Source organism: Colletotrichum lupini, chromosome 3 (assembly GCF_023278565.1).
Source record: "Colletotrichum lupini chromosome 3, complete sequence".
NCBI lineage: Eukaryota > Fungi > Ascomycota > Sordariomycetes > Glomerellales > Glomerellaceae > Colletotrichum > Colletotrichum lupini.
In genome coordinates this window covers 2,312,404-2,338,558 of record NC_064676.1, presented here as the reverse complement: position 1 = coordinate 2,338,558, position 26,155 = coordinate 2,312,404, and the positions used below count along the sequence as shown (strand labels likewise).

Below are 26,155 nucleotides of genomic sequence, written 5' to 3'. Positions count from 1 at the left end.
ATTTGGACAGAGAAGCGTATAGAGTTGCTGCGTGAGGACTGTACAGATTTCCCAACCCAAGACGCCCCCTTTCTTCCAAAACGAAACTTGTCCTTTTGAGACCAGAATGTGTGTGCTTGCTGCGTCGAGAATGCCAATGGAGTGTGGCTCACGTGATGTCAGGGACCACCATGGGGAGGAGGGGATGGAAGGACGAGGAAATGCGAGAAAATGAGTTATGGACTATTCGATTGCCTTGTGACCGGTAGCTTTGCGAATTACAACCGTACCAGAGGGATGACGTGAAAGAGTAGCAGAAGAGAGGTAGTCCGTTCGGCTTCTCTTCGCGGCATTTACTGGTGACCCGCCTTGCGCAGGGTGGTGGCAAGCCACTCGAGACCCTCGTAGAGACCATCACCGGAGGTAGCGCAAGTGGACTGGATGTACTATTGGGGGGATTAGTATGAGAGTCGTAGTTTGTCATGCTCGAGGGAAAACATACCCAGGCGCGTTGTCTCAGGGAGTGAAGGCCAAGCTTGTCTGTGATCTCGGCGGCGTTCATGGCGTTCTGTAGAAGAAAAGGTCAGTCGCATGCTTTCAGTTGATGAAGCCTCAGGGAGCGCCGAAGTAGGGGGGAGGGGGTGGCGGGGTAACATACGGGCAAATCCTGCTTGTTGGCGAAGACCAGGAGAATGGCATCCCGCAGCTCGTCCTCGTTGAGCATGCGCTGGAGCTCCTCACGGGCCTCGACGATACGGTCGCGATCGTTGCTGTCGACGACGAAGATGATACCCTGGGTGTTCTGGAAGTAATGTCTCCACAGAGGACGAATCTTGTCCTGACCACCGACATCCCACACGGTGAACTGGATGTTCTTGTACTCGACGGTCTCGACGTTGAAACCTGAAAGGGCGGAATGTTAGCACGCCATTCGCCTCCTCGATGCATTGACTATCGACAGCGGGGGCGCGGGATTCGATGATGACAAGAGGCAGAATAGGGTGGTAAGGGGTGGTGCGTACCAATGGTAGGAATGGTCGTGACGATTTCACCGAGCTTGAGCTTGTAGAGAATCGTAGTCTTTCCGGCGGCGTCAAGACCGACCATCAGAATTCTCATCTCCTTCTTTCCCCAAAGCTTGTCGAAGATCTTGGAAAATGCGAGACCCATGGTTGCGGTTCGGGCTGTGATGAACGTCTAAGTGTCGGTTGCGTTGGGTAGGAAGAAGTAATCTGTTGAGGAGCGACAGTGTAAGCAAGCGCGCAATTGATGAATTTAGATTAAATGGCAGTGACGTCGGGAGAAGATGCGGGCGGGATATAAAGCAACGAAGAGAGCACAGTCGGAAAGGACAGATCGTAACGGAGGCGGGCAGGATCGGGTCACTGACCAAAGTCTGCCTGGGCGCTGAGCAAAGGCAAGATGATGCGATGATGAACTGGTCAAGGTTGAAGGTGAGAACCAGGCTGCCGCAATTCGCAAATAGAGGAGAGGAGATAGCGGGATAGAAGAAGTGGATGTGGACAGGCGACGTGGAGGGAGGGAGGGATAGGGATATTGGATTGGGTTGGGGGGCGTGTGGTGGGCTGCTCTGCCTTTCTACTGTATCCTGAGGTGTCGTGTCCAGACCGATGCAGGCACGCGCGCAAGAGCAACTTTGGCCGAGGGGGTGGGAAAGGGGACTGAGGGGGACGAAGACCCGACTGAAGATGACACAGAGGCTGGAAAGAAAGGGACGGAGTCGAAACAAAAACAGGTGATGACGAGAATACTAGTGACTTACTTCTTCACGAAGTCCCTCTGCGACGGGAGACTGGAGACGAGTGGTGGTGGTTTTTTTTGGTCGTGGGTGTGATTGTCGGTGAAGGGGGGGAGACAGTCCAAGTGTCAAGAGGATTAGTTTAGGTGGGTGGAATAGAGGCGAGCAGAGGGGGTGGGCTTTGCTAAGATAATCTTCGGCTCAACGAGGTTGGTGGTGATTTTCAGAAAGGCCATGTTTTTCAAACTCTGTGTCCCCACTTCTACTCGACCACCGCTACAAACGGACGCCACCCTGTGGCCCGCTGAGGTACCTTCCCTAGCAAGCTACTGTCTGGCAATACTTGCCCTTGGGATTCCTAAAACTGCCCACGCTGTCATGTTCCATAAGGTAAGGTAAGGTACCTCAGGTTGCGTGCTGAGGGCCCCAAGTCAAGCTGGGCACAGACCATAAGATAGGTTAAGGCAGGCCACTCGAAGCTCCCTGTTGGCTCCCTTCTAGCGTTGTCAACCGCTAAAGGGCCCTTCTGAAGCACAAAGTACCCGCATCACGTGCAGGGGTCGGCTTCAATGTACCGTGAGAAACAAAGTCGGAAAAGCATCGGTCCATTACGTCTGGCCCCCCGAGCTAGACTTCTTTTGGCTCAGCCTCAAGTCCAACCAGACGTCGCCAAAGTGTCCAGACTCAAGGAACAGGGATCACCTCCAGGAACCGATCTGGAGAACAGCCTGGACACAAGCCAACGTCGCTCCTTTTTTCCTCCGGTCCTGACCTCTACCATTCGACTCCAGAACAGCTCGACTCTGCTGTGCCTGCCGACCAGCTTGAGTCTGACGTCTTTTCGTATCGGCCACGACAGAGAGCTCTTACACCACCCTGAGGAAAAAAAGATTGGAAGCTCCCGCCATGTTCTTCCCTTCAGTCGCCAAGCTGCTCCTCGCAGCTGGCTTCGTCCACTCGGCCTTGGCCCACAACATCCAGCTGCCCGCCCACGGCCGCGAGTGCTTCCACGAGTCGCTGCACCGCGATGACAAGATGACCGTCACCTTCCAGGTCGGCGACCGCGAGTTTGGCAGCGCCGGCAACCTAGACATTGACTTCTGGGTACGAATCCAGCTCCAACCTACCCCACCACCACCCCCTTTCGAATCGCGTACTTTGCGCGCAATTGCATCATGGCAAAGGCAACAAGACTAACGATTGACTCCCTACGCCCATAGATCACGAACCCCCAAGGCCAGTACGAGACCTTTGACAAGAGTGTCTCCAACGGCGACTTCTCTTTCGACGCGAAGCACGACGGCAAGTACACCTACTGCTTCGGAAACGAGCACTGGGGCGCCCACAGCAAGGAGGTCTCCTTCAACGTCCACGGCATTGTCTACGTTAGCGAAACCGATGTCCCTGCCGACCCCCTCGAAGTTGAAGGTAAGGAGCACGCCAGCGCAATGGGTTTTATCAGTGGGGTTTCTAGGCTTCTCTAACACTTCCTCGTTATAGTCCGTCACCTTTCCGAGCTTCTCGCCCAGGTCAAGGATGAGCAGTCCTACATTGTCCTTCGCGAGCGCACTCACCGTAATACCGCCGAGAGCACCAACAGCAGAGTCAAGTGGTGGAACCTGTTCGTCATTGGCCTCGTCGTTGGAGAGTCCGTCTTCCAGGTGTGGTGGCTTCGCAGATTCTTCGAGGTCAAGAGGGTAGTTTAAGAATAAAAAGGCGTCGTCATTTTTCGTTTTCCGGATACCCGTGCTGGGGACGACAGGTCGAAGGCGCACAAAAAAGGGATGGGATCTTGGCAGGATGCTCTTCGAGACCAGAATGCCAACAACACTCCTGGAGATGAGATTGAGATGTATAGTGTATCATAGATCACATGAATGACACGAATGGTTCTGAACATGAAGCAAGGCTTGGCTATTTTGATATGGAGTGCAATACCGGCGAACCTTTGAGCGTCTTTGACCACAAGACTCCTCACAGAGTCTTTATTCTCAGCCTTGGAGCACCATTGGCATTGTCTAAGCATCTACATAACAACAATTGGCAGACAAGCTCGTTACTCGAGAGGAAATATTTGTGTTACAACATCCACACAGGAAGCCGGAACCGGCCAGCATTGTTCGTGCGTGCCATGTGGGATTACAGGAGGTTTCCATCCATGACACCAATGCCACCGGAAGCCGTCTAAATACCCCATCTACGGATTCATTAGGCACAGCTGTGATGGCACTGGTGTAGTCCTTGTGACTCACACGAAATCACAGTCTGGGTTTCCTCTATGAGAATGTACTTGGATGACCTCCTCTAAGATTGCGCTACGAGGCAGGCTGCCATAAACGAGCTCGAATTCACCACCGTGTCCAGAAGCTAACATACCGTTGCAATAACTGTCTCACCTATGGATGACGCAAGGTACCATTTGCTGCGCTGCCACAAATCAGTTCAAAGCGACGAGATGGGACGGTGACTGACCGGCTGCCTGGGGAAAACTTCACAAGGCAACAACTTCACAAAAGAACAAGTGGTCATTTTACTGAATCGAATTGTGATGCAAGATTTTTGCTAGCCATCCTATGTGGCCATCATGACTCCCTCTAACCTGACAGTCATTATGTACATCATACATCATGTATACGGCAACGCATTAATGCCTTTTCCTACAATAGCCACGAGTCCATCTCGTAAGCCTCAAAAGTATGCGTTATAGAATCCAACAAAGCTAACCCCAAGACGCCGTACCATCTGTATGTCCCAAATGTAGCCCTTGAAATAAGAGCAAAACAACACCAAGTGCAACGCAAATAGGTCATGCTTCATACACCTCCAAAGTCGCCTCCTCATGTTCATGCGTTCGGATCAGACTCAGGAACGCTCTCCTTTGTCTCTTCGGGTATCTTCTCCACGGGAATATCAACTCCCTTGACAGGATGAATGAGCATTGGAGGCAGGCACATACGGCCCTCACCACCACGCATCTGGCCAACACTGGACCCATCCTTGCTCAGATCTTCCGTCTTCTCGAACTCCTCGCCACCATCATTGTTGACTTTGAGGCCGAGCCAGCGACGGTACAGATTCGGAGCAAAGCCCGAGTTGTAGAACCAGCTGAGACCACGAAGGTTGTGCTCACGCTGACCAAACACTGCAGTGCGAGCACCACCGCTAGCTCCGTTCTTGCCGCCGTTGAGAACCTGGGCCAAATATTCCGTGGGCCATTCTCTGTCGACATACATGGGATGAGGCGCAAATACTGCCTTGTAGCCGTGCTGGAAAGCGACGGTAACAGGCCACATTTCCGGGAAGGCAAAGTGCTTCTTGAAAGCAGTCTCGCGGTGCATCGTCATGAGCAAGCGGCGGGACATGCGCGAAGCCGTGATGATGTGTGCTCGTCTAGGCGGCATAGGCTCGTCCCGGTTGTTCTTGTTGTATCCAGTAATGTCCTCTGATAGCAACCAAGTGGTTCCCTCAGGATCGAAGATGGGGTTGAAGGCAATGTAGTCGGCTTCTTCGCCGACACCCCAAGTGTACTTGTCCTTCTCGTACGTGGTAGGCGGCTTAGGGTCGTTCTCGATCTCGAACCAGTCATCCTCATTGGTAGGGCGCTCGGGTCCCCAGATGGTCTTCTCACCTCTAGTAATCTTGGTGGGATCTTGGTTCTCCTTAGGCTTCGCGCCAGGAATGTTCTTCCACACGTTATCAGCGCCATCTGTTCCCATCTCAGACTGCACACGGGCCATCTGTCTGAAGTCCTCCCAGGAACCGTGGACGCTGGGGATGTAAAATCGAGAGTTGCGCTCCCACATCCCCTTTCGCGGTTGCTCCTTGCCCCAGTTCTCCATCTTGGAGAAGAGATCATAGTAGTGGCCAGTGTAGCGGATGTCCATCTCCCAGGACCAGTAAAAGTCGTACTCAGGGTGCTGGTAGCCGAAGTATTGCATAGCCATAGTAAGGCCACGGTAAACTCCGTGAACTGGCAAGTCAGGTCCACGAGTGTAGAGATCGAAGATGCCCTGGTACAGAGACAACATCTGCGTCTCTGTCCACAGCGTGACCAGGCCTCTGAACTCCTCGGGAATGCGCTCCTTAATACGGCGTTCATAAACCTCGTGATCGGCCCAGACGGGGTGTGCTGCGTCGTTCTTGATCTGAACGAGGAGATGGACATCGTAGCGTCCGCCTGAAGCCAGTGCCAATTCGGAAATGACCGAGCGAACGTTCATAATATCCTCCTCGCGCCAGTTGTACTCGTCCCAAACACGGATTACTACAGCTGTACGGGACATCTTTTCCTTGGGCTTTTGCTCCTGGTCGGCTTTCGTATCTGGCTGGGTGGCTTTGGCGCCGGGCTCCAAGTTGTCGAGAGGATCGCGCGTCACCAAGGTGGCATTTTGAGCAGGCTCGTCGACGAAGAAACCACGTGCGGCGGGGGTCTTGGGGGGCATCGGCTTGAATCTCTCGTTGTTTGACTGGTAGCACCGGCGCTGAGCGTCTGCCCAATCGACTTGCCGCCAGTCCACCTGAGGGGTCTTCTCCCACACAGCATCGGAACCTTCCTTTTCGCCGTGCTCGCCAATTCCGAGACCTCCAGCAGGGACGGAGTACCCAAAACCATAGGGCGCGTAGCGTCCGAATCGTTCGTAGCAGATATCTTCAGGCAAGTTGAGTAGATCGTAAGAACCTTCGACGTGCTGGGGGAAACCTTGAGGGCGGCCTTCCAGGTAACGAATAGGCGGGACGCGAACTTTGTTGTCCTTGTCGATGAAGCATTCGTTCATCTTCTCAGGCTTTGTCACGAAAATGGAGCCAGGGTGGTCGATGAACTCCTTGCTCTTGGGCACAGCGCGTCTCACGGCATCGTCCTTGCCATCCTCACTCGTTGTGGTGACGGTGGTGTTGATGTCGAGCTGGTCCAAGGGAAGTTCGTCTGAGGAGCGGGGGTACGAGGGGATGTACTTGGAAGGGGCGACTATAGATCGAACACCTCCGTAGTATCTTTGAATGAAGCCAAAGGACTCCCATACCGGCGGAGGGTCTGGCTTCTTCTCTACCTTGCCCTCGATGATCATCTTGTTCTCAACGTGACTTGCGCGTACCAGAGACATGATCATGACCACCATGAACGTAAGCAGTCCTAAGCATAAGTATCGGATGATTCGGTTTGGGAAGCGGTAAAGGTGGGTACGCGGGCGGCGGGCTGTCGCGAGAGCCCGCTTCGGGAGCATCATGGCTGCGCTCGAGAGCGATCCTGAAGTCTGCCGTGAGCTCTTCGCACTCGGCGAGGAGGATGTCGAGTAGTCTTCCGATTCATCGTCGGACGAGTAATAGTCGTCGTCATCGTTTGAGAGGCGCTCCTTGGTGCGCAGAGGACTGAGCTGCTCGTATTTTGGTAATCTGCCCGTGCGGTTCTCGCGAGACCGCAATGGGTTTGAAAAAACACCCATTCTTGGTGCTGGATTGGAGTCTTGAGGTTCCCAGAGTTAGTTTCTGGGGCAGACAGAGACGACAATAGCGGTGTCAGTCGGTGGTTGTATACCACGAGAAACCCGTGAACACCTCCAAGTGCTGTTGGTAGAGGCCCGGTGGACGGGCGTGGCGGCTCTCCTGACACTCGCCTGGGTGTAAACGATTCGCGTAATACTACAGAAAGACCTGTGAGGTTTCCGGTAAAAGTTGTCGTAGAGTATAGTATACAGCAAAGGCGAAGTCGGTAGTATTGGGTGAAGATGGGAAATGAATGCTTTGGACAGAATAAAGTAGAGGTCGCAAGCCAAAAAGATGGACATGAGGTTCGGGGGCACGGTGCTAGGGCATCATATGGAAATGAAGCGCAGCAGGGAAACGAACGACGGAGGTTAGTTTGGGCCAACAGAGTCCACCTCGAGTAATATGGATCTATCAATGTTGGATATGAGCGACCCAGCGACGGCGGGACAACATGAGGAAAAAAGGCAGGAGCAAAACAGCGAAAGACAACCTGGGAGAGGTACGTATTTCGTTGCTGCTAAGGTTGACCAGTGTGGTTCGGCAGTCCGAGTAACTACGTATTTTGGGTGGGATGCACACTGTGAAATGGTGTGTGTCGTCCTTGCTTTGAGCCTTCCATTTGAAGAGACGGGGGGAGTTCATTGTCTTTGTTGGACCGGGAAGGAGGGTGAGGGTGTGGAGCTGGTTCTTTCCTGGGCCCCCCTATCCGCGTCCCACGCCATCGCCACTAAAAAGAATGGATCTGATTGGGGAATTGGTGGGGGTCCCAGACGATGACTGGCCAACTACATGTTGCTCTGAGCAACGGGGGTGTGTAGGCGGTGACTTTTGGCAGAATTACGAACACTCCACTCCCCTCCAGCTTGTAGCCTTGCCCCTTCCCCCCGTCCTGTCGGTGCCAGGCTTTTTTTTTTCTTGCCTATTGGATGTTGACCAAGAAAGGTTCAAGGGCCGCAGCGCCGCACCGGGACCTTGGCCCAAAGCAGCGACGAACAAAATGCAAGATGCACGCCTGCCCTCTCCTGCTTTTTCTTCCTAGGCCCGCCGGCTACGACTGGATTCTAGGTGCGCGCCAATGCGGGTCGCCCAGAACTTGCAGGAGCACAGCAAGGGTTGTCGCCTTGGTCTCGACTTCCTCGCTAAAAGCTTGACTGGGGTCTCCCTGACAACCATTTTAACCAACTCCGGGACTGGTTGCCCGCTACGGTTCGGCTCCTTGAGTTGAAGGTGCGTTCCACTTCCCGTCCTCCTGCAATCCAGCAAATCCAAGACGCTCGAATTGCAAAATGAAGGATCCTGACACTGTCTGGACACTCCTCTTTCGAGCCTTGACCGTCTTTGGTCTCTTGGTCCATGGCATCACGATGAAAGAAGACAACTGACACCGACGCTGCTTCCTTTACTGGGTTTCCAACTTGCAACTGACTAGGTGGCCAGGTAGGGATCACTCGCCGGCCCCCAATCGCAATTCGCACTCCGCTTCAGCCCACAGGAGGGATTGTCTGCAATTTGCAACTGCAGCCGATGAATGAATCAATCACAACCCGCGCCACATATGGAATCGTTTCCTGTCTTGTCGCAACTCTCATCTGACCTGCACAATGAGACTGGATGAAGCTGCAACAAGTTCGGACGCGCTGCTCTGTTTCGTCTCAGCCTCTCCTGAGCCCTGAGTCCTGCTCCAACGCTCTTGGCTGTCCCATGAGACATGGTCTCTCCATTATTCCGTGAGTGTACCTACAACTACCGGTCCGACTCGAGGGAGGCATTTCTTCAGCCAGCTTCAATCTTGAGCATGAATCTTGACCCATCCATGCACCCCGCAGTGTCTCCCATTGTATCTCCAAAAAAATCGACGTCATGCTGCCAAGCTGTTTGGTGAGGGAGGATGGATTCGAATTTCGAGCAAGACCACCAACGAAGAACGCCTATCCCTACGGACCGCGACTCATCATCTCATTTCAAACATTACCCAAAGAAAGCACCGACGCAGTGTGCCAGTGCGACAAAGGAGATTATCGCAATGAGATGCCATACCGATCCGCCAATCCGTCAATCGTGTCTCGCCGACTTTGCAGATTCCAGGAGAACAAATTTAGAACACGCCGAGATTTAGCAGGCGAATATCGATTTGCATACCCAGTTTTCATCTTGTCATGCATGTGGCTGAGGGCGGAAGTTGTTACGGTGCATCCCCGTACTGTGGTTGCGTTGTAGCACTAACAACGTACAGTGGTACGCTCGCTGTGTTCTCCGTATGTACAGAGAAAAAGTCGCCCTCCCAATGCAACCCCCTATCCATACCTTATGTTCATCCCTGGTCAAAGCTACCTCCTGAACTCGTGGCTGCGAGGTGGTAGGTATTATACATTCACCCACTTAGTCCACCCAACTCCCAAGCTCCGCATAACGGCGTACCTATCTAATCGCTTCCAAAAGGCGCCGCATCGCTTAGATAGATTGGCGCTTTCCGATGGCAAGACCTTGACGCGTCCCGTCTTACCCAACACGGCCCGCAGCCGACAAGAATAGTCTCCCGGTCTCAGCAAACTTCACGACAACGGCAAGCCACATTCCTAATAGATTCATGCCGGTTCATGTACTGTGCCGTTTTCTCACTCCCAATCACTTCCTCGGTCGCTCAATGCTCGAGGCAAGAAGAGGAGAGAGAGGGCAGTTCGATGCTTTTGGGCATGCGCAAACTCTATAGTCACAGTCGCACGGCCTACCTATCCAGAGACGTGGTCACCATGACTGCAAAACGCAATTCCGGTCTGGAGTTCTTCAGCGAGACTCTTGCACTGTTGTTATTGCCCAACTGTGTGCAACTCAGAGGATTCTGGTTAGGCACTCGCTGCTGAAATTGGAAGCTTCTTGCGTTTGAAACCCTGTAAATAGTCCAAGGGGCAGTGCACCGCCAACACCTGAGAATACGAGCTGAGGATCAAACAACATTAGATGTCGAGCAAAGCAACACATCGTCCTTTGAGGAACTTTACGAGAGTCGTCACTCTGCAGCCAGCCAATGAAGACAAATTCGGAAGGGAATCGGCTGACCCGCCGCCGTCGAGTTGTACAAGTGCGCCCCTCACGGTGGAGACAAGCATCCGTTGGCCCCAAAGTGCTCCGGCGGCTCCTTTCAAACTCAAGCACATCCTCCTGACCTCTCACCGTCCCCGGGGCCCCAGGAAGCCCTCCGGCACCGGCGGCCTGGGTGACATTGTCCCCGAACTGGCGGTGGAACCTTGCAACCTCAACTCAACACCGAGGCGTGGGACGGCTACCGTTGAACGCCCGACAACTTCTACGAATACTCCGGTCACTTCGAGTAGTTGATCAGGCTCAAAAACGCGGTCGACAAGTGCACCGCTCCAGCGTGCGGAGTAATCTCGCCTCGGCAAGGGTCCTGCGTTGACTGAGGGCTGCATTACAACGGCTTCTTGCTTGCCTCAGAAAGTTGGTGGACAGGAGGCCTGATGCATACAGGGCCACGGTACGCGGTACTGGCTTTGCCCTAGCTTGGTCGCCGAGGCGGGAACTTTGCCTATCTCTACCTCGCACGAGCCTAGTGTGAAGAGTTGCAGGCCAAAGGCTATATGCGGCTTGTGGTTCAGACTTCCCTTCACCTAAAACTGGCCACTCAGATTTGACGCTTTTGTCAAACACCGTCACTTGATCAACAGTCACCTCGACGCCCAGCTCCCACGACCCCGCATAAGGTAGTCTGACTTGCGACAAGACCCCCCGGTGGCTAGTCGAACCTCGTGGTCACTCGTTCGTGTGTCAGGTCCGGTCGACCACATACCCTTACTTTGCGTTCACTTTTCCTCGCCTATCTTTTTTCTTTCTTCTTCTTCTTCTTCTTCTTGCTGCTTCACCTACTTATATCGTGCTCCATCTCATCCACATCGTTGTAAATCCGCTGCTCGAATTCACCTCATCCCATCCTCTTGAGCCTGGCGGCTGTGCATATTAGTGCCCATGCGTCTCAACATCTCGTAAGAACAAGAAAAGCCAGCCATGTCCGTCGCTATCACTACCTCGTCGGCCTCAACTCTCCTCCATGAAGAGCCAATTGCCTCCCCCAATGCCTGCGGCGTAGGCCTAGAACTCGATCAGGCCTCCGTGAGCTGCGTCCTCAAGCAGGAAGCCATTTCTGTCACTCTCAATGGCCCCGCCATCTTCACATTGTCTATGACTCTGGCTCTCATCATCCACTTCTTCGAACCCAGGATCGCCGAGACCCTTCTTGTCATCATCCCCATCCTGCTGCTCGTGCGGAACGACTACCACAACTTCCTCGGCCTCGGACCGGGCGGCACACCGGCCACGTTCCAGGGCTACGTTCGAATAGCCTGGCTGCGGCTCTGGGCACTCCGAGACCCCTTCACGGCGCCCGAGGCGAGGCCAAACATCCTCCCGAAGCGAGGCATCCTCCGCCAGGATGGAGACCTCACCCGACTACCATATCGTCCCGGTCCCCGACCCCAGGTCGCCGGCATCGCGCCGCAGAGGCAGCTGGATCAGCACGGCACGGTGCCGCACTACCACGCCCTCCGCAAGACGTTGCAGAAGCTCGCGGCCGCGAACCCGGGAAAATTCGGTACCGCGAGGTCCTGTCTCGAGAAGCACGGCCTGGCACTGTTTGCGCGGCACCCCGTCAACGTTACGTGCAACGGCGAGGTTTGCCACGTCCACGACTCGGACCACAGCTTGCACATGAACCTCCATCCCGAAGACATTCGAGAGGTGCTGGCCAAGGGCTGGGGCCAGCGGCATCCGTTGGCGTGGAAGGGGACGTTGGTGAGGATGCCCGTGCCGGAAGAGTTCGTCATGGTATATGCTCCGCGAGGTACGTTTCTTCACACACACACATGATGATTTTTTTGGATTTTGGAAAAGAAACCGCTGCCTTGCTCTCCAAGGCGGCGGCGGGTGACGGCTAGATGTCACACAGTTCACTCTTTTTTCTGGTTCCAGCAGAGAGCCAACAACGAAGGCGAACAAGAATTTATACATCGTCGCGGGAAAGGGAGAGGAGGAGAGAAGAAATCAGGTCTGGCCCATACCGTTCTTCACCAATGCTGACTGTATCTTACAGATGACCACGAGTTGAGAATCGTGTGCAAGATCATTGAGGCGGCTATATGGTACGTCGTTTCCGAGCGAACAGACATCCAAGCCGAGAGGGCCGCTTGAGACTCTTCCTCGAGCAGTCTTACGCTACTCGCCTTGAAAGCGCTTATCAAGACACACATACACGCACACACAAACAGTTTACAGCAATCAAAAATCAGGGGTTGTTGATTCTTTCCGTTTGGCAATTGGCATGAAGTTGAAATTTGGCCTGGAGTTGGAGGAGTCTTGATAGAACAGAAACAAGTAGATGAAACGAAAAACAATTTGACTCATTGACATCTTCATCTTCTCCACGGGCGATAAATGTATCTGTTCAATAATGAGTAGAACCTCGAATATAGGGATTGCAGGTGTGGGAACGCTATCGAGATAAGGATCCTGAAAATGCCCTCACTCTACATCTCTTACTCCTTCCTTTTTTGTTAGCCAAAATACTGGCAAGTCTAATGCTTCGCTTCTCTCCCCCCTCATCGACGTATGAGCCGTCTCAGTTGATAACCCTCCTTGCATTGCGTTTTGGCCGTTCAAAAAGCAAGGCAAACGCGGCCTGGAAGTTTGAACGAAACGTTTGAAGCTGCCCAAAATTGATATGGTATTCTGCCATTGAAGGCTCTTCTTTCCGCACCATGCGTCCTTGCGGTCTGCAGTAATACAATTCTATATATACAAGCCTTCCAATGCGGAAACCAACCGTCCCAAACAAGATAAGACGAAATCCACAGAGTACCTAGTCGCTATCGCTGACCTGTCCCCTGGACATCTTGAACTTCTCCCTCGGCTTCGCTATACTCGCCTCCACGATCCGCCCGTCAAACGCCCGCCCGTGCATGAGCTGGATACACGCCTGCGCGGCCTGCGTATCCGAGAACTTGACCGCTACCACGCCGTCCGGCTCCTCGTCGTAGAGCACCACGTTGGTAACCCTCCCCAGTTTCCCGCACTCGTCGCGAATGTCCTCCTTGATCTCCACCAGCGCCGCCGGGTCCTCCTCCAACTCCGCCAGCGTGAACATGTGCCGCAGGATCACCGTCCGGTTGCGCTTCGAGGTGCTTTCTACGGGTGCCGCCGCCACGTCGTCGTCGCTCCAGTCCGCCAGCTTCGCGGCCATCTTCTGCGTCTTGCGGATAATCTTTTGCTTGTCCCCGTTGTTCGTGCTCCGCTGTGGCCGGGGGGCAGCAGCGTCTCCCCCTTTCTTATCCCCCCCTTCCGCGCTATTGGTGTCCTCGTCGTACTTTGTCTTCTTATAACTCGAGTCGGCAGCCTGGACCTTCATCCTGGGCGTTGCCCCCGCCGGACCCGGCTCGAAGCGGAACTCGGTGTCGTCCAGCAGCATAATGGCCATCTCGACGCTCTGCGGCTTGAAGAAGACGACGAGCGCGTCGCCCTTGAAGTTGCCGGCCTCGTCCGTGTACATCTTAATGCGTGGTCGGCCGCTGTCAATCTCCTCGGCAATCACGCCGGCTTTTCGGGAGAAGAGGTCATGGACCTCGTCCACAGTCGCATCGGCGGGTAGACCCGTGACGTAGACGGCTGTGTTCTGGCGCGGCGGCGGCGGTGCGCGCGCTGGCTTCGCCTTCTTTGCTGGCCGCGCCCTGCCGTTGCCGTTGTCGTTACCGCCATTACCGTCACCGCCGCTCTGTTGTCTGTCCGCGCCGCCGCTGCTGCTGCCGTTGCCGCCCGCATCTCCTGACGTGGGCGAGTCCTTCCGTTTCCTGGGGTTATTGCTGCCTCCATTGCTGTAACTCGGGCCGGCGCCGGCTCTCGACAGGTCTGCCAGTTGCGCCGCGGTCTCGTCCTCGTCGTCGAGTGGTTCTGTGGGTTCGTCCGCGGCCTCGGCCCACGTGGATGTCGCCGGGTCGAACTCGAGCTCGGTGCCGTCGTCGAGGACGGCCAGGTACTTGTTGTCAAGCTTGGAGAAGGAGATGCGCTCGTCGCTGCCAAAGTCCTCGACGAACGTCGGTAGAGGGTCCTTCAACTGATCAGCCATCGTGAGAAGGGTTACTGAGGGCTTCAGGGCAAGAATCCCTCGAGTTAAAAACTTTTGAACGCTGTGAAGGTTTGGTGTGATGTTCAAAGTGTCTGAAATTGGAATGCACCTTTTGGCTTGAATCTAGGCACGAATTCCGATCGCATTCTCCAGTGACGTTAGTGGGCCAACGGTGCAGGGACTGGGGTCAACGTGGGGTCCTGTCGTCCCTCAACCTTGGGTACGTACCCAACAACACGATTTTCCAGGTTCCATGTTCTCCCATACGTCGGGAGTAGGTGTAATCGGAATGAATTACCTGCTATATAACAAATATTTTGTACGGATAAATGTACTTATGGAAAATGCTCTCGATATTGGAAGCGAGGTAAAATCAGCATTTGGCGGCTTCGAACAGACATGTCGAATGTGCTGTCTGTCTTTGTAGAACCTCATTTGTGTCAATCAGTTGCTGGGGCGTGTGTCAACTTCCTTACCTTCAATATGTCCGGCGCATACAATGCCTAGTCCCAAGGCACCTACAATGTGTTGCTGTATTCAGTTTCTCCTGGGAGTTCTCGCACTCCATCTGCAGACAGGTCAGAGGGTCTTCACCAGATACATCATCATCATCATCGCTAGATGCCAGACGAGGGTCTGAATATCAGGCAGTCTATTGTTTCGATTTCTATCATCTCAACATCCAAGCCACATCTAGCCCTGCTTCTTCTCCTTGACGGTTGATTTGACGCCCTCGACAAAGGCCTCTACCGCTTCGCCACCGCCCAGGGGCATAGCACCACCCCTCATGTAACCGCCATTGGGCACCTTAACGCTAAGAGCCTCCGCAATTGTGGGAAGACCGCCATCACGCAGCGCCATGGTCAAGCTTCCAAGTGCCTGGTGGAACTGGGGACTTCTGAGCACTCTCTCCAGCAGGCTCTTCTTCTCTGCAAGGCTCAACGTGGCTGTGGCAGCAGCAGCAGCGTCTGCCGTGGGCTCAGAGTCACCCAGGTCGTCCGCCTCCGTGGCAAGCACGACGACTGCGGGTGGCAGAAAGCTCAAAAGGCTGTCGATAAACTCCTCCGATGCCGATCGAAGCATTGGAATGGTGATCTCGTTCGGAAGAAGATGGCTTAGGTACGGGAAAGGCTTGTCTGCGTGTTGCTGCTGCCCGCTTTGCTGTGATCCACTCAAGTTGGCGTTGCCTTGTAATGATGCCAGGAAGTTCCGAACGGCAGCATCCGCGACAGTGTTGGAGCCACCAGCAGCACTATGAAGCGATTAGCACATGAGAATATAATGGAAGAGTCAAGCCATGGGCACTGCGCTGAAAAGCCGAAACTCCGAACCCTCTTGTCTTTTGAAAGGCTCTAAAAGTACAGGTGACGCCATAAGACGGGCCGTCTTTTTCCTCGCCAGTGCCCATGTAGCCCGTGTAACTCTAACGACCCTAGGCTCCAACCGCCAGAGCCATGCATGAGGAAGTAACCTACGCTCGTGCTCCATCACCTCCACCTTCTCTGGCATTCTCGCCTTCTTCTCTGATATCGCCTCCTGTAGCGCCAGCACCAGCACCACCGCTGCCTCCCTGGGACTGTTCGTGCCGGTCACCCTGGCCCTCAGCATCCTCCATCGTTTCGTCATCGTCATCGTCCCGCCTGTCGTCGGTGTTGCGAACTTGCGCCAGCTCGCGGCTCACGTTGACCTCCTCGCCCTGGAGAAGCGCATTGACGATTCCGCCAATCTTCTTGTCGCGCGGGCTGAACCAGCTGGGGTCTCCGTTGCGCGACTGAGGCTTGGACTGGAGCCAGAAGAAGTGTCTCTGGGAGGAAGAACCGAATTTGAGGACAAAGACGCGACCGTTTGTCTTTGCTGAGGGTTGATCGGCTGCAGCGTGAGCGATGAATTCACCGTCCATGGGCACCATGACGAGGTCGAGATCGGGGTTCTCCATGGTGGCGGTGCGCTCTCGCCAGCAGAAGTGAATCAAGTCTGTGACTTATTAGGCATCTGCAAGAGATATCGGTAGCAAATATACGAACCATCTTCGGAGTAGAGGTAGATGTAGCCAGGTGTCGCCTGCGGCTTGATCTTGTAAGGCTTGCTGGAGGTCTATGATAGATGTCAGCGAACCAGGGTCTGGCAATGATTGTGGAACTGCACTACTGACGTCTGCCTCGCAGATACCAGCCTTAAAGGTGATTATCGGCAGAATCGACGACGACATGGTGTGTCTTCGATTTGGATTTGGGTGATGAGGAACAGCGGGTTGTTGTCGTGAAGTCCGGTTTTGGTAGTCGTTTGTATGGTGATTTGGAGAAGGGCGATTGGCGTAAGGTCGAGCTTGTCCCGTTTGGAGCTATCGACCGCAATTGCGTAGGAGCTCCCTGCCTACCGCCTGAGGTGGGTTGGCGGCGTCGGATCCATCAGGTACCTCATCCCACCCGTCGTGGGATCCACCGCAGGGGCTCTCTCGGCCCGTCCTTACTCCGAAGAGGGGTCTGGCGCTGGGCAACCAAGATGGTGGGGTCCGTGCCGCTTAGAGCCTGAGTGAAGAGCACCGCAATCTCAAAATTTTCGACCTGGTCCTTTCCAACCCCACCTTCACTTACTTATTTCTACCTGAACCTCAACACATCCTCCTTCTTCTGCTTCTTCCACAGATACCCCTTTCCCTTCCCTCTACACACTCTTCAAAACGCAAAAATGGGCTTCGCCGACCTTCTCACTGATGCTGGTGCTGCCAGTAAGTTTCTGCAGCGATGATTCTTCTTTCTTTCACGGGCTGACAATCGTGTCAGTGCTGAACAGCTGGCTCACCACCCGTTCCTACATCGTCGGGTAAGTTTGCAACCCCCCCTATTCACCGCTCCCGAATGATCCTCTCTCGACTCCCTTTTGGCATTATATGATGAGGAAAATTGGTCCGTGTTTCGGAGGCAGCCTCAAGACCTGCTATTTGACGACAAAACCAGCACTTCGTGCAACTCTGACCCCCGCCTTACCCATTCACTTTTATCTCGCAAAAGCAAACTTGGGCAAGACATTGCCGCTAACAATCGGCACAGCTCTACCCCTTCCCAGGCCGACGTTGCCACCTTCAAGGCTCTTCAGTCCGCTCCTGATGCCGAGAAGTACCCCCACGCCGCCAGATGGTACAAGCACATCGCCTCCTACGAGAGCGACTTCGCCACCCTCCCCGGTGATGCCTCCAAGTCCTACTCCGTCTACGGCCCTGAGGCCACTGAGCTCCCCGTGAACCCCGCCAAGGCCCCGGCCGCCGAGGAGGACGAGGATGACGTCGACCTGTTCGGCTCTGACGACGAGGAGGAGGACGCTGAGGCTGCCCGCATCCGTGAGGAGCGCCTTGCTGAGTACAAGAAGAAGAAGGACAACAAGCCCAAGCTCGCTGCCAAGTCTGTCGTCACTATGGATGTCAAGCCTTGGGGTAAGGATTTCTCCTTGAACTGTAAATCAAGGATATGACGCTGACTAAATTGCAGATGACGAGACTGACATGGCTGCCCTCGAGGCTGGTGTCCGTGCCATCGAGCACGACGGTCTCGTTTGGGGTGCCTCCAAGCTTGTTCCCGTCGGTTTCGGTATCAAGAAGCTCCAGATCAACCTCGTTGTCGAGGATGAGAAGATCAGCTTGTCTGATCTCGAGGAGGAGATTGCCGAGCTTGAGGACTACGTCCAGTCCGTGGACATTGCTGCTATGCAGAAGCTGTAAGGGGCTTTATGATGAACGGGAGGGATGATTTCACGAGGCATGATGGTGGAGACATGAAAAAAAATCCATAGAATCCTCACAAGAAAGGTTATGGCTCAGGAAACGCAACAGTTTCTGGCACCAACAAAGGCAGCGTCCTTTGTCGCACAAAGAGTGCGGGCTCAAGGCCTTTTATGAATACAAATGAGGTTATGAAAACCTTTTGAAGAAGACAATACCTCTGTTCCAATCCCTAGTTTCTCTGTGTCCCGATTCCTTGATCCTGATTGAGGGGTCGAATTGGCACCTCTCGACCTTGATGACTCTTTGCTCTCGCCCAGTCAAAATCTTACAAAGGTGAATTGTGTATCAAAGTGGGGCGGCGCTAAGTGAGGGGCAATTCTTCGCTTCCATCGAGGGCCCTCCCGGGAGGGTAAGCAAGCCAATCCAACGCGACTCGAGTAGCTTGTGAACCGTGCCTGCGTACCCGCCAGCTTCAAGCTTACAACGCGAACGTCGACACGAGACGCGCCAGCCGCAGCAACACAACCAGCTCACACTCGCTTGCCCAGGCTGAAATACTTTTTGTCAAGATGTACGGCGATTTGGGCAACAAGTTGGTACGACCAGGCCCAAAGACAGCCTTTCGTCACGTAGTTTCAAAGAGCTAACGCGTTTGCCAGGTGCAACATGCTAAACGAACCCAAAACCTTTCGCATTTGCCAGCGTACCAAGCCGAGATAGTACGCGCCGTTACGCGCGAAGTACGAGACCTAGAAAAAGATGTGACGGAGGTTCTTGAACCTTTCCAGGGCTCTTTCGACCCAGCCGCCAACCAAGCGACAGCCTGCACAGTCCTTGTCAATTATCTCTCCATGCGAAGGAATAAGCGATGCGTTCTCGCATACCACCGAACTCGGACAGATAAATTGGAGGAGCTAGCATGGAAGGGAGTCGATGTGCTTGACCTGGCCGGGCAACAAGTACGAGGCAATGCGGGATCATCAACGGGGGGCCCTAATGGCAATGCCGACGGTCCTACGAGCAGCCTTAGCCCGCAAGAGGAGGAGTATGTGAGGCAGTACGGCGATCTGTTGGCTGCCTACAAAGGGCAATGGACGGACATCGACTTGACGGGCAGCTTGGAGCCACCGCGAGACCTCTTCATCGACGTGAGAGTCTTGAAGGATGCAGGAGAGATCCAGACCGAATACGGGTGAGTTTGAACCTCTTGAACCGCAGATAAGGATTGCGTCTGACGCCGGGGATCTAGCGCCATCAACTTGACCAAGAACAGTCAATTCTATGTCAGACAGGGCGACGTGGAGCGGCTCATAGCACAGGGTTATCTCCAGAAACTCAGCTGATGCTCATGAACGACCTCGACCTGGCTGGTTGACCTCGGAGTCTCAAGATAACGATGCTAAGAGGAATGTGTCTTCATTTCTACCATTCTTGGAGATCTGTGGAGCTCAAGTGGTACGGAAGTACGGCTGCCTTGACCAGACCCTTGCACGGATGATAAGATTCGAAATTCTCGTCAAAAGCAAGGCGGGGCACCATTGCCGGCAAAATGACCTGGTGCGATGCGTCAAGATGATGCGAGCATCTCGACATGTGAGCAATATTCTGCTGGCACTTCGCGGGGTACCCGGGGTGCACACATGCAGTTTTAAGGGGCTGTGAGCGATCGGGCTTGCGAGAAGAGACCAAGCGGTGCAGGCGACTTCTTTCCATGGATCAAAGTAACGTTATTGCCAACATGAAGCCTGGTCCTGAGCAACATGGGGGCCAAGATCTGCATCATCGTGGACGGCTTCCGATGCGGCCGACTCGGGGCCAAATCTAGTGGCTCGCATAGCAACAACACAATGAGGCCCGCAAAAAGGGTCTGATGAAGGTTCAAGTAACGGAATCCGGGGCCAAGAAGGCATGCGGCATATCTAGGGTTGCTGGGCTGACTGAGTCTGTAACGGCCTCCTTGCTTTTGGGCTGTCAGCGATGAGGGGAGAATTGGGGAATATGTCTCGCATGTGGCAGGCAAACGTGCACCTCAACTTCTTGGGCCACCTCGATAATAAGCCAGTGTGCGGCAGCTTGGACCAGTTGTGGTGGCGCGCGGGGAATGAACATCAGATGTCGCGATATCGGCGGCGGATGAGAAGAACGAAAAGCGATAGCGACATTGGAAGATCGGGCTGCATTGAAACCTTAGACATGTCTACGACCTTGGACATCTCTTGAAGCGAATTCAAAGCAGGGCCGTCATCTAACGAGCCGGAGCCGCAATAAGAGTAGCCAGTCGGTTGTGGACAAAACAGCTCAGTTGCACAGCACAGGCATGGCCTTGTGCGCTGCATTGCATCATGCGCCGCATCATAGTCGCTGTTGGTCGACTGTCGACCTGTAGTCCCGGACATGAGGTAGCTAGGTACACCCACAGTATACCTCAGCAACTGAGCAAGGGAGGGCCGATGTAGGCCGAAGTAGGAGACGGCCAAAGGTGTTAGTCTGCTGATTGTGACCTTAGCTTATTAGTACATCTTGCAGCGTTGCAGAACATGTCGAGCCATTGAAGGGAGACGATGACGAGCAATTGACGCCAAATTCTCCAATTGACACGCCGTATTACCCCACGCGAGACTTGTGAAGGAAGCAGAGTTTGAAGATGCATTGCATTGGGTCTTTCAGACGTGAGCTTTGGCTAGGATATGGTCACTCATGAATCTTGATACACCAGACGGAGACACCCGCTCGACGGTGCGGGCGTTTGGCCTTCGTTCCCCTCCGTATGCTGCCTGCGGCCCACGGCCCACTGGATAGCCCCCGGTCCAGAGCCTGATGCTTGGATTGTTGTTGGGAAGTCATGGAGAGCGGAGGGTAGGTACGGATATACAGGCACAGGTAGGTACCGCACCACGATCCACGATGGAGGGAGAAAGAAGTGAGGGTGTGCAGAGTGTGGCCCCGGCCGCCGAAGCCCAGAGGAAGGGGGGAAAAAATCCTTGGATCCGAAGTGGGGGAGCCGACTTTGGAGAGGGTGGGCTACCCAGTTGGTCTGCCGTGCTTCCAGTCCAACCATTCATTGTGCCGGACGGAATACTTTCTGAGGTACGGAGTACAGAGCACTCGGTACCCATTTCGCCATTCTATTCGCCTTGCAGCGGCTGTAAGTGGCTCACTGGAGGGGTCGCCGTGCTGTAGGTGCAGGGATTGTTCGCGGGCGTTACGTAGTGCAACTGGAGAGTCGAGCGCCATCGGCACCCATCCGCGGGCAGCCAGCGAAATGGATGCACACAATACACACTGCGTAGGTCTTCATGGTTCATGAACACATACGATACAGAGTGCGGTGGTTACGGCTACCCGAACTGCGATGGGCTACGGAATGCCCGCACCAAGATACCACGAGGATTTGCGCTGGCTAGCCGTAAAGAGAGGGACAAGCATCTCAGTAACAGCCTACCTAGCCGGTAGGTACCTCAAGTGAAGTACCTCCTGAGGTAAGGTAGGTACAGAGGCAACTTGGCAAGCTTGAGCGAGTTGGGCGACTTGGACCCAGCACTTGCGTGCCTCCCATGCAGTAAAAGTGGTAGCATGCCGTAGGAGGCACGCTACTGAGGGGCGAGGGGCCACATGCAAAATGCAAATTTGACTTGGATCAAGGTTTGTCGTTCGTCTAATTCTGCGTGCTACCTGCTGCGTGCTGCGTCGTTCTGCATGCTGTTGCGTTGCGCGCGCCATGCCTTGCCATGTTGACGACAACCTCTTGAACCTCGTCCAATTCTCTGGTACACTTCCACTACTTCCCTCACATCTTACCCTCAACTTACCTCTTAGGTGGCTCTTACGCTCTCCACGGTCTCCACGCTTTCCATCTCCGTCCCGTCTGCTCTAAACCAGCCCGTCCACCCACTTGGTTGTTCCTGTTTCCAGGTTCGTGCTCTTCTTCCATCTTTCTCCATCCAACCCTTCTTTGGCTTTGTTAGCCTTTGGAGCCTTTCCGCTCACGACCCAGAAACCAGGACGACTTACACGGGCCATCCTGGCTCTTCCCGTAGATCTGGCCCCGTCTGTCTGCTATCTCCTACGGAGTGCTACACTTTCCCATCTCTTATCTGCGCCGAAACCCACCACACATTTCTCTCTCGCGCGCGCACACCCCAGCTCAGCTTCTCATGTTTTCCACGACGTAAAACCTGCAAGAACAGCCGCACCACCGGCCTGGCACCCTGACAATTGGCGCCTTTAAGAGGTGCAACGGTGATCCTCGGCGCCCAAACACCAACTGTTCGCATACTCAGTCACCCAGCTAGCTAGCTACCTTGGCCATGTCTTCTCCCAACTTTGCCGGTTTCTCTCCATGGAGGAGAAGAGCCGCTTCCTTGAGCTCCCAGAGATCTCAGAGGAACAGTGCAGAGATTAACCCGGAAAATCCGCTCCTCAGTCCCGGCCGGAACTCGCAGAATGCTCCCGATTCGAGAACTTTACTATCCTCTTCCGTGAGCTCGAGTCACCGAGAGCCGATCCGTTCCTTCATTCACGGCAACGTGAGAGACCACCTAGGCAAGCATCCCGTTGTCGGCGCATACGTCATACAGGACACACAACCAGCTAACATGCTATCCGTAGCCCCCGTCGACAGCGCCCAGTTCGCCCGCAGCGTGCGCGAAGATACGGCTGAACTCGCCTCGTATCTGCTGTCCGACAAGAAGACGGGTCAGAGCCCGGCTTTCCTGTCGCGCCAACGCGCCCAGTCGTCAGCTCTCGCACGGGAAACTGCTATTTCGGACAACGAGGAGGAGGACGATGACGAAATTACGCATGCAACTAGCTCCGAGACGATACAAGAGGTATCGGAGCCTCCGTCGCCGGATGGAAACGAGGATGAAATACCAGAGGATGGCCCCTCAATCTTGACGAACTTACTCAAGAAGTCACCTCCTCAGTCGCACCGAGACCCGTCACCAGAACCCCATTCCGAGCCATTGGAACCATCGAGCCCCGAACCGAAGCGAGCGCTCTCTGCGGAGAGACAGGAACGAGAGGAGCAGCAACCGGCGAGGATCGTTGTCAGACAGCCTACTGAGCGTACTCCCCTGATCCCCAGGTTATCGTCTGATAGTCTCGAGAGCTACAACACGAGCGGAGCTAGCACCGAAGTCGACGTGGAAGGGCAGAAACAGCGACCTAAGAAGCGGTGGTTAGGAGGTCTGAAGGACCTCACCGTGAACGTCGAAGAGCGCATCGTTCATGGTTACCAGATTGCGACAAGTCCCAAAGCATGGGACCGCCAAGCGTTATGGCAAAATGCCGTGGTGGCCCCGGTATCTTGCTTGCCGGCTGTCATTGTTGGATTGCTGCTCAATGTTCTCGATGCGTTATCTTACGGTATGCCCTTCTCTATTTTTTATTTTTTTAAAAAAAAAAAAGAAATTGGTACACAAATCCACGGCATTTATTCTAACTGGACTGACTAGGCATGATTCTCTTCCCCCTCGGCAAGCCCATCTTTGCCGGGCTGGGCTCAGCGGGCATCTCCATTTTCTATGTTAGCACCATTGTTTCTCAATTGACCTTCTCAACTGGTAGTATTTTCAAGGGAGGCGTCGGCTCCGAATTGGTGAGTTCTTCCAGATCATGCAATAGGGCCCTCGCTCACTTTCCCGCAGATCGAGGTCGTACCCTTTTTCCATAATATGGCCCAAACAATTACGGACCATATTGGCGAGGATCAACCAGACGCTGTAATCGCAACGACGATTGTCACGTATGCTATCAGTTCTATGATGACTGGCGCGGTGTTCTATCTCATGGGCAAGTTCAACTTCGGCTACATGGTTGGCTTCATCCCCAGGCACATCTTGATCGGCTGCATTGGAGGTGTCGGCTGGTTCCTGGTTGCCACGGGATTCGAAGTTTCTGCCCGAATGGATGGCAGTCTGGAATACGACATGGACACCCTCCACAAACTCTTCCAGTCCGACACAGTACTTCTCTGGCTGATCCCCCTCTTGTTGGCCATTGTTCTTTTCTACAGTCAGACAAGAGGTGCTTCCAAGTACTTCTTGCCGCTGTACATCATCACCATCCCGATTGTCTTTTATTTCTTTGTGTTCTCTCTGGATGCGCTAGAGCCCGATACTCTCCGAGATCATGGCTGGATTTTTGAAGGACCGCCGGCCGATGAGCCTTGGTGGTACTTCTATACGTTGTACAGTAAGCGAATTATGCCTCACGTATCCAGCTATTGCTAAAGTATAACTCTAGAATTCAACCTAGTCGAGTGGGATGCCGTCTTGGAGTGCATTCCAGCCATGCTGGCACTCACGTTTTTCGGCATCCTCCACGTTCCCATCAATGTTCCGGCCCTGGCCCTGCAGACTGGTGAGGACAATGCTGACCTCGACCGTGAGCTGAAGTTGCACGGCTACTCCAACTTTATCTCTGGCCTATGCGGCAGTATTCAAAACTATCTTGTCTACGCCAACACCGTGTTTTTCATGCGGTCTGGCGGAGACAGCCGGCTTGCTGGCGTCATGCTAGCAGCCTTGACCTTTGGTGTCATGGTGATTGGCCCGAAGATCATTGGCTTTATCCCCATCATGATGGTCGGCACTCTTATCTTCGACCTTGGCTTTGAGCTTCTTCTCGAAGCCGTGTGGCTTCCAAGGAAGAAGCTGAAACTGGCCGAGTATCTGACGGTATGTTTGTTGTCTGTCTTTTACTAGTCTTTGCTAACTCCCTGACCAGGTGATTGTAATTGTCCTAGTAATGGGCATCTATGATTTCGTCATTGGCATCGGTGTGGGCATTATCCTCGCCTTTGCGTCACTAATCATTCAGACTTCGAGAGTATCTGCTGTAAGAGCAAGCTATACAGGCGAAATTGTTGGCTCAACCGTACGCAGAAACCCCTCGCAGCATCACTACTTGCAGGAAGTGCGTCGGCAAATCTACATTGTAAAGCTCACTGGCTTCCTCTTTTTCGGCACCGTCGTCAGTGTAGAAGAAAAGATCCGGGCTCTCATCGACGACAGTGCCTTTGCAGAGAGGCCCATCAAATATCTCGTTCTCGACCTGTACCACGTCACAGGTCTTGATTACTCCGCCGGTGAAGCTTTCAATACTATCAGCAGGCTGCTCGACAATAAGGGCATCGTCATGGTGTTGAGTGGGAAGGACGCGGAAAGTGAAGTTGGCCGCAATTTGCGGGCCATGGGACTGGGTAATGAGGACAATGAAAGCATCGAAGTTACATTGCTTCCCGACCTCAACTCGGCTCTGGAGAGCTGCGAGAACGAGTTGCTCAAGACTCTTTACACAAGCCAGGAGGCGCTTCACAACGGCTCTCGTCACGCACCAACAGCGAATCTCGACGTCCCTTCGAAGCCAGACCGGGGATCGTTCGATTTGGTCATCAACTCACCGAGACGCAACCATTTGCACGAAGCTGCCAGAAACGCGCTGGCGAACACAGAGTCCTCGGGCACGAAGAGGTGGCAGAGCTTTAAGGAGCCTCTGCGGTTGATGTTGCAGATCTTCCAGGGCTTGAGCGAGAGGAACGAGGACTTCTGGTTCCGGGCCGTTGGGTACTTCTCACGGATGGAATACCAGGCCGGCACAGTCCTGTTCACGAGAGGCGAGCCCGCCAAGGGCTTCTACCTCGTGGAGAAGGGCATCCTACGCGCCGATTACGACATGCCGCAAGGCAAGCTTACAGAGAGCATTGTAGCAGGCACGACGTGCGGCGAGCTGCCCTTCTTCTCGGAGACGGACCGGACGGCCACGGTGACGGTTGATAGGGACTGCGTCGCCTGGCGGATGGACAAGGAGGGATGGCAACGGCTGCAGAAAGATCAGCCGGATGTTGCGCAGGAGTTGTTGAGGGTTTCGTTGAAGTTGACGAGTGAGCGGATGTCCTCCATCACTTCGTATATCTTAACCACTGCCGGCTAGGCACCTTACGGACGAAGTTTTTCTCACGCGATCACCGAGCGCGATTTATCGAGATACTTTACCTATTTCTTTTTCTTTATGTCATTGGAGTTGTCAGGATACTAAAAAAGTAGAGAAGGCTGTGTAAAAGGGTTTGGGGTGTCTTTACTTTCCC

At 54.1% G+C, this 26,155-nt stretch overlaps 10 protein-coding genes across 10 annotated transcripts; 5 read left to right on the top strand and 5 right to left on the bottom strand.

Annotated features, from left to right (window-relative positions):
* Positions 1-332: 332 nt before the first annotated feature.
* CLUP02_05442 (ADP-ribosylation factor) lies at positions 333-2,118 on the bottom strand (the record flags this gene model as incomplete). The annotated part of the gene is made up of 7 exons (XM_049284449.1): positions 333-425; positions 482-547; positions 638-882; positions 1,002-1,176; positions 1,370-1,682; positions 1,763-1,792; positions 2,069-2,118. 7 exons carry the CDS (start codon positions 2,116-2,118, stop codon positions 333-335), a joined length of 972 nt encoding a protein of 323 aa, XP_049141592.1.
* Positions 2,119-2,644: 526 nt separating this feature from the next.
* Positions 2,645-3,444, top strand: CLUP02_05441 (emp24/gp25L/p24 family/GOLD; the record flags this gene model as incomplete). The annotated part of the gene is made up of 3 exons (XM_049284448.1): positions 2,645-2,842; positions 2,959-3,166; positions 3,239-3,444. 3 exons carry the CDS (start codon positions 2,645-2,647, stop codon positions 3,442-3,444), a joined length of 612 nt encoding a protein of 203 aa, XP_049141591.1.
* A 1,137-nt stretch (positions 3,445-4,581) lies between these two features.
* On the bottom strand, positions 4,582-7,179 carry CLUP02_05440 (uncharacterized protein; the record flags this gene model as incomplete). Its single annotated transcript, XM_049284447.1, has 1 exon — positions 4,582-7,179. The coding sequence occupies one exon, from the start codon at positions 7,177-7,179 to the stop codon at positions 4,582-4,584; it is 2,598 nt and encodes an 865-aa protein (XP_049141590.1).
* Positions 7,180-7,215: 36 nt separating this feature from the next.
* CLUP02_05439 (uncharacterized protein) lies at positions 7,216-8,582 on the bottom strand (the record flags this gene model as incomplete). Its single annotated transcript, XM_049284446.1, has 7 exons — positions 7,216-7,540; positions 7,615-7,739; positions 7,802-7,924; positions 7,995-8,111; positions 8,188-8,283; positions 8,316-8,373; positions 8,428-8,582. The coding sequence occupies 7 exons, from the start codon at positions 8,580-8,582 to the stop codon at positions 7,216-7,218; spliced, it is 999 nt and encodes a 332-aa protein (XP_049141589.1).
* Positions 8,583-8,833: 251 nt separating this feature from the next.
* On the top strand, positions 8,834-10,940 carry CLUP02_05438 (uncharacterized protein; the record flags this gene model as incomplete). The annotated part of the gene is made up of 10 exons (XM_049284445.1): positions 8,834-8,949; positions 9,049-9,409; positions 9,456-9,477; positions 9,606-9,713; positions 9,755-10,042; positions 10,121-10,131; positions 10,181-10,493; positions 10,555-10,625; positions 10,709-10,790; positions 10,906-10,940. 10 exons carry the CDS (start codon positions 8,834-8,836, stop codon positions 10,938-10,940), a joined length of 1,407 nt encoding a protein of 468 aa, XP_049141588.1.
* Positions 10,941-11,242: 302 nt separating this feature from the next.
* Positions 11,243-12,421, top strand: CLUP02_05437 (uncharacterized protein; the record flags this gene model as incomplete). The annotated part of the gene is made up of 2 exons (XM_049284444.1): positions 11,243-12,074; positions 12,324-12,421. The coding sequence occupies 2 exons, from the start codon at positions 11,243-11,245 to the stop codon at positions 12,419-12,421; spliced, it is 930 nt and encodes a 309-aa protein (XP_049141587.1).
* Positions 12,422-13,088: 667 nt separating this feature from the next.
* Positions 13,089-14,348, bottom strand: CLUP02_05436 (splicing factor u2af-associated protein 2; the record flags this gene model as incomplete). The annotated part of the gene is made up of 1 exon (XM_049284443.1): positions 13,089-14,348. One exon carries the CDS (start codon positions 14,346-14,348, stop codon positions 13,089-13,091), a length of 1,260 nt encoding a protein of 419 aa, XP_049141586.1.
* Positions 14,349-15,041: 693 nt separating this feature from the next.
* On the bottom strand, positions 15,042-16,557 carry CLUP02_05435 (uncharacterized protein; the record flags this gene model as incomplete). The annotated part of the gene is made up of 4 exons (XM_049284442.1): positions 15,042-15,600; positions 15,824-16,322; positions 16,373-16,442; positions 16,501-16,557. 4 exons carry the CDS (start codon positions 16,555-16,557, stop codon positions 15,042-15,044), a joined length of 1,185 nt encoding a protein of 394 aa, XP_049141585.1.
* Positions 16,558-17,036: 479 nt separating this feature from the next.
* CLUP02_05434 (uncharacterized protein) lies at positions 17,037-19,409 on the top strand (the record flags this gene model as incomplete). The annotated part of the gene is made up of 8 exons (XM_049284441.1): positions 17,037-17,076; positions 17,132-17,171; positions 17,399-17,778; positions 17,834-18,059; positions 18,418-18,475; positions 18,537-18,662; positions 18,726-19,258; positions 19,316-19,409. 8 exons carry the CDS (start codon positions 17,037-17,039, stop codon positions 19,407-19,409), a joined length of 1,497 nt encoding a protein of 498 aa, XP_049141584.1.
* Positions 19,410-22,373: 2,964 nt separating this feature from the next.
* On the top strand, positions 22,374-26,001 carry CLUP02_05433 (cyclic nucleotide-binding domain-containing protein; the record flags this gene model as incomplete). The annotated part of the gene is made up of 5 exons (XM_049284440.1): positions 22,374-23,433; positions 23,523-23,665; positions 23,715-24,261; positions 24,325-24,746; positions 24,796-26,001. The coding sequence occupies 5 exons, from the start codon at positions 22,374-22,376 to the stop codon at positions 25,999-26,001; spliced, it is 3,378 nt and encodes a 1,125-aa protein (XP_049141583.1).
* Positions 26,002-26,155: the final 154 nt, after the last annotated feature.